This window comes from Plectropomus leopardus, chromosome 9 (assembly GCF_008729295.1).
Source record: "Plectropomus leopardus isolate mb chromosome 9, YSFRI_Pleo_2.0, whole genome shotgun sequence".
Taxonomy (NCBI): Eukaryota; Metazoa; Chordata; class Actinopteri; order Perciformes; family Serranidae; genus Plectropomus; species Plectropomus leopardus.
Window position 1 is genome coordinate 22,483,619 of NC_056471.1, and position 11,515 is coordinate 22,495,133.

The 11,515-nt window shown below is 37.8% G+C and overlaps 1 protein-coding gene across 1 annotated transcript; it reads left to right on the forward strand.

The window, feature by feature from the left end:
• The first annotated feature begins 114 nt into the window (after positions 1-114).
• On the forward strand, positions 115-11,482 carry nox1 (NADPH oxidase 1). Its single transcript, XM_042493762.1, has 13 exons — positions 115-268; positions 472-567; positions 1,105-1,215; positions 2,371-2,455; positions 4,141-4,286; positions 4,987-5,180; positions 5,266-5,392; positions 6,051-6,143; positions 6,231-6,472; positions 7,806-7,968; positions 8,145-8,291; positions 8,933-9,057; positions 10,821-11,482. The coding sequence occupies exons 1-13, from the start codon at positions 224-226 to the stop codon at positions 10,945-10,947; spliced, it is 1,701 nt and encodes a 566-aa protein (XP_042349696.1). The 5' UTR covers positions 115-223; the 3' UTR covers positions 10,948-11,482.
• Positions 11,483-11,515: the final 33 nt, after the last annotated feature.

The window sequence follows — 11,515 nt, forward strand, 5'->3', positions numbered from 1 at the left end:
ATGTGGTCATTCAACTCCAGGAGGGAAACCTCTCCTCTAAACTTCCTCGACGACGCAATTTCAGTCGCTGTATGCTTTGTTTCTTTTTGTCTCATCACCTTTATACCTGCACAGAGGAGGCGGGAGGAGGAGTCCGGACGGGAAGGTGGAAAATAAAAGCGCAGAGCAGGCTGAAGATGCAGGAAAGCTGCTCCTGCTGCTGCTGCAAGATAAAGAGCTCAACATGGGGAACTGGATTATCAACAATGGACTTACATCGTTCATACTGGTGAGCTCTCTTATGTACTCTTTAGGAATTTAATTTGTCAATTCGCAAAGATGACTAAGAAGACAAGAGTGGGGATTTACGCACAACTCCTGTGCGCAAAAAGCCGAGTATCACAAAACAAAAAAAAACAATACATAAATGTGACGAATAAATAAAATGAAGATTGAAGAAGACTGTAAATGTGTGATGTATCCTATCTGCAGGTGGTGTGGATGGGCATCAACATCTTCCTTTTCGTGTGGTTTTACCTTTTCTACGATCTGAGGGATGAGTTTTTCTACACGCGTCATCTTTTAGGCGTGAGTATAAACAGAAGAGACGTCAGCTGAGTATGGAGGTAAATTGTCTCAGTGTTATTTGTGTGAGAAGATCGACAATCTGAGTGTAAATGTGCTATCTGTAAATATAAAAACAACCTCCACAAATACAAAAAAAGTAAAACTCACTAAAATATTTTTCAAATATAAAATAGACCTGCAAATACACAAATGCATATAATAATAATGATAATAATAATAATAATAAAGACTCCGTGTGAATGAAGTGCAAGTCTGCAAGAGAACAACTGATATTCATAATTAAAAACTGTAATAATGTTGTAATAATGATATTCATAAACACTATTCATTTACTTGCAAATTAATTAAATGTATTCATGATTTTTTTTTTCAAAATAGTCTTTTGAGGGGGTTTTTAATTTGTGAAAGTTGTTTTATATTTACTGATAAATTGTCGATCTGTTGACAAAAATAACACTGAGATAAATCTGTCTCTATAGCTAAGATGCTTGTTTAACCTTTTTAATTAATTTATATTAACATTTTTTATTATTTCAGTCTGCCTTGGCCTGGGCCAGAGCTCCAGCAGCCGTCCTCAACTTTAACTGCATGCTGATCCTCCTGCCGGTGTGCAGGAACCTGCTGTCTCTGCTCCGAGGCTCCTTTGTGGTAAGATCAGGATGTTTGAACGTCACAGCAGGGCGAGGTGCGCTCAGCGCGCTCTCTCTGTCATTATCTTTTAGTAGTGGAATATTTTCAAGCTGGCAAACAAACTAGTTTGACTGTTGTTTGTCCAGGAAACCGATCCCTAATTTCCTTCTTTGGTATTAATTTATTTTTTAATAATTTATTTTTAATTTTACAATAATATTAAGGACATACAAAACAAAGAAAAGTGGAACACAGAACAAAAAGAAAATAAATCAAAAAGGCCACCAGCCAGTTTACAAAATTACATAAATAGTCTTCCAAAAAATGTTGTCATAATAACAACTCAAGAGCAAGGTAAAGTAACGTGAATAAATAATTGAAGTAAACACAAGACAGTAATTTAGCCAGGCAGATCAGAGTGCCTGTCTATGGCTGTGGAGTATTCTTTGGTATTTATAAACTTTTTTTGTTTTTTGGAACATAATGTTTATTTAAATTTGAATTATATATAGTTACTTTGTCAGGAAATAGAGAGAGGAAAAAACTATTCACAGTTCGGCAAATATACAAGTAAGTAACATACAAGTTAAATCATGGCAACATGTGCATTTGTATAGAGAGGAGTCTCCAAAAAATAAATAAATAGAACAAAATAAAAATACATAAAAAATAAAATCAATAACTACAGGAGGTCATAGATTTAAATCTTTACCTGGAATTTTGCCATTATTTTTTCCACTAATTACACTTTCATTTACTGGTCTTGCCATCAGTATCTGAAATTTTTAAAGCACATTTAATCATTACTATAAAAGTCAAATATGTTGAACAGTTATAGAATCTGTGGCATCGATAGTCTATGAAGTCACAGTTTGAAATTGTTTTGTTGAATTTATGTTAAATGAGAATAAATCAAATAAACACAACAGAATCAGTGACTGCAATGTTGTGATTTGACAGTTTAATGTGAGTCAGGAGGCAGAGCTCTGTTACGGTGGCACACTAAAACATTTAATATTTTAAAGACGAGGCCACAACAAATCGAGCCAAAAACTGGATAACTCATGTTTTCCATCTCACCTCCCCTCCCTGAACAGACACAGGGCAGGCAGGTTTCAGTAACACGTTTAGAAAGGTGTTCTTTGTCTATTTTTCCTTTTTTTATCTTTTCAGTGTTGCGGCAGATCAATGAGGAAACAACTGGACAAAAATCTGAGTTTCCACAAACTGGTGGCATACATGATCGCTCTGATGACAGGTGAGTATTTCTCTTTCAGTCTTTCCTTTTCCCTGACAATAGCGTTTGTTGAAAGATGAACATTAGTAATATGTTAAGTCACAGCACTAAAAATGGCTCTAGTTTTATCTGTTGTCAACATTTAAGTTTATATTAGAGTTCATGCATATGCAGCTTATTTGACCACTGCCATCAGTCTTTTTTTTAATCTATTTTTTTAAATTTGTGCTTTCTGCGCTGATTAAATACAATGTACTTTGTGTGTAGGATTCAGGTGATATGGTTAGTATTTCCCATTGTGTGCAAACTCGTCTGACTCATAGCTTATCAGTGTTTATCAGATTGTTCATTCAAGGTTGACTCAGATTAGTAAAGTGGAAAAAAAGGCTGTCAGTGTTTCCTGGTGGTGAAGTTTAAGTGAGGTGGTTGCAAATGGGAGAAAAATACTATATAGTATATATCACCTATGTAATCAGAGGTGTGGACTAGACGCACACATTTCATTACTTTAGACTAGAAAAAATACAAAAAGAATTGCAGCTTTACTTTGACCCTAGTGACTCATGACTTCACTTGGACTTGAGCCTTTTGACTTGCAAATACTTGCTACCTTTCCACCAAACCCAAAAATTAAAAAGTATGTTCAAAAATGCAAGAAAAGGAGCACTTCCTGGACTCAAAAATCAGTCAGTTCAAGGTGCTCTTTGGGTGGGGAAATACTGAGATTTTTGAGTCCCTGTATGCTGAAACGTGTAGGAGTGTTTTTAAGGTCCATCATGACCATGCGGTAGAAATAAAGGCATTTTAATATTTTTAAAAAAAGAGTGCCTTGTTTTCTTTTAGAGTTTTTAAAAAGTATGTTATTTTGAAAGTGTGAAACGAAAATTTTTATTTCCCTTTGATTCCAGAATCAGCTAATATAAACGCTACTCATTCCCAGCATGTCGACAGAAAAAATTATACCAAAAATGATTTAATTTACATGCAAAACTATGAGGTTGTCAACCAAAAAGTCACTGCAGATTTGCAGTATGCAAAATGTGCCGACAAAAATTACAGACAGAGAGGCAACAACATCCAATAGAGTTGTTTCAACAAATGAATACAAATTTTAAAAGGCATTTTGATTAATGGGGTTAATTTAATGTATTATTCTGTTGTGAAAATGGCATTACGTTTGGTAAAGAGCTTATTACGACTTGTTTAGGACTAAAAGCTCGAGTTGAGTGAAAAGACTTGAGACTCACTCGTGACGTACAAAACAATGACTTCACCTCCGCCCTTTTATAGCATAACAGATGTTTTCTCTTTGCAAATACAACACAAATTGTGATTGTCTTTTTCCACAGTACTTCCTCCTCACCCCACAGACACTCAGACAGAGTCACTCAGTCAAAATGTTAAAAAAGGTTGTGGTTAAGTTTTGGCGAAGGGAGTGGGTAAATGGTAAACAAAGCCTAAAATAAATATTGACTGAGGGCATATTTAAAGAGTTTCCCTTAGAGTTCTTTACAAAGATAGGAGGGAAACGTAACCTGCAAACATTTTAGTTACTTTTCATGTAACTAAAAACTGACTTCTGAGGTATTTAAGAACAAATTAGACACATCCTATCTCAAACAGAAGCCAGATTTCAGCAGGTAAAATGAATAAAAAAGTGAAATCCTGCAGCTGCAGTAATGTGTCTCCTCTCTGTGTCCTGACAGCCGTTCACATGATCGCCCATCTGCTGAACGTGGAGTGGTACAACAACAGCAGACGAGGAGTTTATGATAAACTCTCAATGGCTCTGTCCAACCTGTCGGACGAAGGAAACACCACCTATCTGAACCCAATCCGCGTAACACACATCGTAAGGATTTGTAACTAAAGAAATAAGACACAAAATCCCTTCACGTCACATTGTTTTTGCAGGTAAAGCATAAGCGAGATTTTGGGCGGGGACACAGGGAGCACGTCCCCCTCAGTATTCAAAAAATGTGCATTTGTCCTCCCAAAAAAACCCAACACATAGCAGAGGACTTATTTTTGGCAAAATTAAAAATGTTTACACCATCAATTGATGTAGAAAATACACAAATCGACGCATAAAATTCACCAAAATGCAATAAGTTAAGTATTTGATGATTTAACTTTTTTGGTGGACGACCTCCAAACCCCTCATTACATATGCCTCAATACCTTAATAAGGAAAATTAACAACAGAAAAGGAGGGGAGAAAAGAAAAACATAAGAATAAAAACTAATCTAACATAATTTAGAGAAATACAATTAAATTAATTTAAGAAAATCAAAGACAAATTGTACAAAAGAGCAGCAAAACAAACCAATCAATAGACAGTAACCCAATGTAAAGAAAGAAACTCATGAAGAATTACATGAAATATTATTTAACATAATACTGTACATTTCATATAAGTCCAGAAATAATTAGACATCATGAATTCATTTCCTTTTAAAACATTTTAAGGATTACGATTACTCCATTTTTTTTCTCTTAGCGAAAGCTTCTGTGTCCACGTTGTCACTCTCTTCTTCCTCTTGTGTCTCAGGATGCGCAGCAGACTCCAACCTACTTCGTCTTCACCACCATCGCCGGCCTTACAGGCGTCATCATCACGCTGGCCCTCATCCTCATCATCACCTCCTCCATGGAGGTCATCAGACGCAGCTACTTCGAGGTCTTCTGGTACACACACCATCTGTTTGTCATCTTCTTCGCTGGTCTCGTGTTTCACGGAGCCGGGTGAGAAAAAAGTCTCTGCTGTCTTTTCTTTTAAAAACATTGTCGTTAATCCAAAGAGGGTTTAACTCGTTTGTTGCATCTGCAGGTTCATCGTGAGGAGACAAGTGAAAACAAATCCACCACACAATTTCACCTTATGTAAAGACCGCAGTGATGAATGGGGACGGATTTCTGAGTGTCCCATCCCTCAGTTTGGAGGAGGACCTGCACAGGTTCGTCTTTTTGAAGCTGAATTTTAATCTGTTTTATATTTTTAAACAGACAAGTTTCCCCCCTCTGGAGTTTCCATGTGGTATTATTGTTGGACCTCAGAGTCTAGCATTGGGGCTCTTTTTCTTTTGCCAAGTGGAGTTTCCACAGTAACTTCAGTTTTTCCACTGTCTACCATTTCTGCTACTGGGGATACTACTACTGTGGGAACTGGCTAGCCATGGATGTATAAGTAGAACTGGATACAGTGTTGCGGGGGGCTGTTCATTCCTTTTAAAGTTGCTCAGTGCAGCCCCCAGGGAAGTAGCCAATTCATTGTAGTGGCCAAACTGTGCAATTACAACTTCCACGTCCATCATGTGATGCCCTGTGACCCAACTAGGGGTCGACAGATTATAGGCCTATCCGATTATCAGGGCAGATATTTTGCATTTTGCCAATTATCTGTATTGGCCTTTTATTTTAATATTTGCCAATAAAATTAATTAATTTCAAAATACAAAGAAAATGTCAGCATGGGAGGAACCTTTACTTTGTACAACCTCGGGAAGATGATGATGATTAGCTAAAACAAAAAAAAAAACTTGTCTGTTTCCACTTTAATTACTGCGACCACCTGCAAAAATAAAAGCATTATTTATGATTTGCTTTTATTTTCAGACCTGGTGGTGGGTGATCGGCCCGATGATTCTGTATATCTGTGAGCGTGCGCTGCGTTTCATCCGTTACATGCAGAGGGTCCAGTACAGGAAGGTACGTCTGATTCTTCTTTTCCTGCTGAGTTGTTTTAGAAGATGATGTGATGGTGACCCCACCTGTTTGCTTTTTTTTAACTTTCAGATCGTGATGCATCCGTCGAAGGTGTTGGAGCTGCAGCTGGTGAAGGACGGTTTCAAAATGGAGGTGGGTCAGTACGTCTTTCTCAACTGCCCGGCCATCTCCCAGCTGGAGTGGCACCCGTTCACCATGACCTCCGCCCCCGAGGAGGACTTCCTCAGCATCCACATCCGCTCGGCTGGAGACTGGACTGACAAACTCATCGACATCATGCAGCAGCTACCAGAGGGAGGTCAGGGACCCAAGTGAGTACTAATTTTAAAAAAAGCCCACACATGAAAAAGAGGTTTTGATGGTCTTCTGCCAGAACAATTTTGAGTGTCAAACACTTAATTTCCTGCATTCTGGTGAATTTCTATGCAACAAAAAAATGCACATATTCCAAATATTTAGGAGGGGCGTGTCCCCTGCGTCCCCCACAAAATCTACCCTTATGAGTGAAGATAATGCAGAAAAACGACAGTTTTTATTCCACATGGATCTAAATTTTTTGGACATTTGTCCCTTTCCTAGGTTGTTTGTATGTGATTGTGTTTGTAACAATACCCATTTTTATTTAAGTCATTGTTTACCATGTCCTTTTGGGTGCTTTTGTAGTACATCTTGGCTGCATAATGCCAAATTCCCCCCTTTTCTTGATCAAAACTTGTCCATAGCCCCCACAAATAGCTTAAAACAATTCCATAGACTGTTTTAAAAATAAGCTCAACTACTGTGATGTAAGCTGTTGGTTTGTGAACTGCAGTTTTGAAGCCCCAGGCTCAACATTTTCAACATTTCAGCAACATCTTGGTTATTCTGAGCCAGAGGGTACCATATTTGGGGGCTCGGAGTTGTGGAAACGCGAGGTGTGGAGGAACAATCAACTATCTTTCATACCACACCTTTAAATCACTGCGTACCATGTCCTCTTGAGGTTGAGGGTGATTTTGCATCACTGCTGGGCTGCATTATGCCAGCCTTTACCCCTTTTCCTGATGAAAACCGACTCAAACTGTCCGTTGCTCTCATAAATCTCTTAAATTGAATCTAGTGACGGGCGACACAAACAAGGTCATGCTATAAAATCTGTGGTAAGTGGCATTAGTCTATTGCTGCATACTTGTCCTTATATAAACAAACATTAAATAGTGTTTTGACAAGGTCAAGATTTACTTTGAACCGCAGATTGGATGACTTGGAGAATTTAAGAGCAGAAAAAAACAACAACAAGAAAACATATTCAAAAATTGTGGTAATTCTGTGAATTAAATAAATAAATGTAAATGTATAATTGTGATAAAATATAGTTCTCTTGACATTTTTCCCAAACTTAAAAAGAAAAAATCTAAATCTACTAATTTCTTACACTTTGTGGGACATTAATGCCAAGTTGTTCATTGCCCTTTTCCCCCATGTTTTAAAAGAAATCAAACCATTTTTTACAGGATTTAAAGGTTTAAATACTCATTAAAGGCAACTGAATGCACCAAAAGAAAAGCGATGTTGATCCAGGGTACAAAGAGTTAACTTCAAACACTTTTTTCTGTCACCTAATGTTTATTTCCCTGCTTAAGTTTATTTATTGTTGTTCCTCAGAATGGGCGTGGACGGGCCTTTTGGCACAGCCAGCGAGGACGTATTCGACTATGAGGTCAGCATGCTGGTCGGCGCTGGCATCGGGGTCACTCCCTTTGCCTCCATCCTCAAGTCCATCTGGTACAAGTTCAAAATCTCCAACCCCAAACTGCGCACCAGAAAGGTATCAACTCGAATCAGTCTGATTTTGACATTTAAACCTGTAGGTCCTGTTATTGTCTTTTAAATAAAGAGCGCCTTGTGTTTTCACAATCCACCCATATTAGACAGCGAGTCATCGGCTGCTGTTTTGTAAAGAGGATCATTGTTTAACACGCTGCATCTGCTTCCTGGTTTCAGATCTACTTTTACTGGCTCTGCCGGGAAACACACGCCTTCGAGTGGTTTGCCGACCTCCTGCAGGTGCTGGAGAGAGAGATGGAGGAGAGAGGGATGGGGGATTTCCTCACCTACAAACTCTTTCTGACTGGATGGGATCAAAGTCTTGTAAGTGGATGAATAAGTCACAGTGCAAGGTCCAGATAAACAGTGTGTTCAAAGGAAAACACCACCTAAGCTAAGAATTCCAATATGTTATTTCCATGGCCTCAGAAAGTTTAATCCAAGTTTGTGGACAAATCAGGAAACCAAACATGGAAGTCTCCAACTTGTGATGATGGTGATGTTTTTTTTTTCCCCAAATGGGATTTATTTTGTTGTAGTATTCTCAGTTCTGGAAAAAAACTGTATCCATATACTCCAAAACAGTCCGCTGGGTGCTCTCTGTGTCATCTAGAACAGTCCAGATTTCTTCCTCTTTAGTTCAAGGTCCACACATTATACAGTACCACATATTCAATTTAATTTCCCAAAAACACAAATAAATAAAAACATATTGCAAAAATAAACAGAGACAGCACTTCAGAATAAAAGCTCTGTGCTGGAACTTCACTGTACTTCAAAATAAAATGTGTTTTTTTACAAACTTGACACATTTGAGAGACACTTTTCCTTTTTTTTATCATGTGCAGGATGACATCAATAATTTGCATTGTAGTTGTTCATGTTTACTAAGGTTTATGGACTGTATTAGACATTTTGAAAATAAGTGTAGTTCCCCTTTAATTAATTTTTTTTTTTGGCCACAGGCTGGTCATGCCTGGGTTCACTTCGATGAGGACACAGATGTCGTGACTGGGCTCAAACAGAAGACTCACTATGGCAGACCTGTCTGGGACAAGGAGTTCGAACAAGTCCGCAAAGAAAACCCCACGTAAGATAAAATTTTCTTTGTTAGAAATCATTTCAACAGTGGTGGAAGAGAATTCAGATCCTTTACTTAAGTAAAAGTACCAGTGCAACAATGAAAACGTAATGTCACCAGCAAAATATAGGGACAGTTCACCCTAAATTAAAAAATACACATTTTTCTCTTAACTGTAGTGCTATTTATCAGTCTAGATTGTTTTGGTGTGAGATATCAGCTGTTGAGATGTCTGCCTTTTTTCCAATATAATGGAGCTAAATGGCACAGACAACAACACCTCCAAACCATAACCACACATAGAAGGAAGTTGCTTTTTAAGCAAAACACTCTGAATAATTTAAGTTGGTCTTTTAATTTGGAAATTATTAATTAATTAATTAATTAATTAATTATAATTAATTAATTAATTAATAATAATAATAATAATAATACTAATAATAATAATAGTATGTTTTGTTTTTTTGTTTTTTTTTGCCCGGCAGACACAAATAGTTCCGCAGCAGCTGGAATTGACAGCTGTTGCCTAGCAACACAAAACCTTTTCCCACAAATTAGCTTGCTACATTGTGTTAGCTAGGTCTACACATGAGCAAACTGTTGTAAAATATACGCCCGTTTTGACTTTGAAGTGGGTAGGAAGTATCCTTACCGGCTTGTAACTGCAGTCTCCGCCGCCTGCGGCTGAGGAAACTCTGGCACCTGTCGCCAGTGAAGGGCGAGGGCAGGTTAGTGTCCCTGCCGGGCAAGCATCTCTCACCGTGCCGGGCTTGAAAGGGTCCTCGTCTCCGCGGCACATCTCCGGTAACGCAGCTGTGTAGTCTCTGGAGCACCGTAAGGGGTTAGCCAGCTAGCTATACTGGGGGAGCTAAGCTAAAAACAGCAGAGCGGGTAACGGCTCCAGGTAAAGTCCTCACCGCGGCAATGTAACCGAGCGTCCCGGGTTCACCTAACTGGTTAACTAATAAAACAAAAAAACAAAAAAAAAAAACGAGAAGACGGCGCCAAAACTCCCACACAAGCACGAGCCCCGAAAATAGTAAAGTTTCCCTCACTACTTTTTCCCTCCTTTACGGCAACTCCCGAGGGACACACAGTGGGCCTAAAACTACCGACCGTAATTAACGGTTCAGAACAGCGGGGAAGCGGAGTGATACATGAAGAGTAAAAAGTCCCTTTGACCCTTTGATGTTGTGTTGTTTGTCCTCTGTCAGAACAATTTTAAGTGTCAAACACTTAATTTCCTGCATTGTGGTGAATTTCTATGCAACAAAAAAATGTACATATTCCAAATATTTAGGAGGGGCATTAATATTATGTTGCAGAAAATCTATTTTCTAATATTATTTGGTTTTTCACACTTTCTCAAGGTAAATTTTTATTCTCTTTTTTATTTTTTTTTAAAACTTTTTTTTCATATTATTTTCAGGTAATTTTCTCGAAAATTCTTGCCAATTTTTGTGCCATTTCTCGTTAAGTTGCTCATCGCCTTCTTTCCATGTTATTGAAAGAAATCGAGCCAATTTGCTCAGGTTTTAAAGGGTAAGTACTTTTACTCAAGTATGAAGTTGAATTGTGTATTTCCATATCTGCTACTATTTTATTTTGAAGTTAAATATTTATTTTTTTCTCCTACATTTATCTGACGTCTGGAATCGAAGCACTTGAGTGGATTTTACGGTTTCTTTCCATCACTGCTTGTTTTGTTCTGTTCGCATTAAATGTTTAACCTCTGATTTTTAACTCTTTATTTTGTTTTTGCTTGTTTTCAGGTCTGTTGTGGGAACTTTCTTGTGTGGCCCCGCAGTTCTCGCAAAAGTCCTGGAGAAGAAATGTGCAAAATACTCAGACGTGGATCCTCGGAAGACCAAATTTTACTTCAACAAGGAAAACTTCTGAGTCACAGGAGAGAAGTTTCTTTTAATGTGTGTGCTATGTAAAACTACTAATGATGACAAAACTGCCCGACAACCTGTTGCACTAGCTGGGTGTGTTTTCACACTCTAGACTTTACTGCTCACTGATAAAGAGGCAGGGCATGTTTTTTTTAAAAAACGACTCAGGGACTTACAGTCTTTCTTCATTTTTTTCAGCCATGATGACATGAATCACGGCCACATAATCCCCTCTGACTCATGACTTTTACGGTCTAATTACACTCTGATGTTTGTAGATTCAGATCATTAACTCATAGCCTCAAAGTTTCTGACAGCCTGAGGTGATAAAGATTGAAATAAGTATTTTACTGTTACATCAGAACCTCAAATGTTTTTGTTAGCACATCATTTTGAAAAACTTTTTTGCACAAAGATGAACTTACTAAGACAATGCACAATTACTTTTTCTTTTGGGTACATAAATTCATTTACTTTTTATTACTAAAGCAGCTCATAGAGGGCTGTAAATAAGGAATATTTCTTTTTTTCCAATAATTTGCTGGATATTTTGTGAATTAAAAAAAAAATAT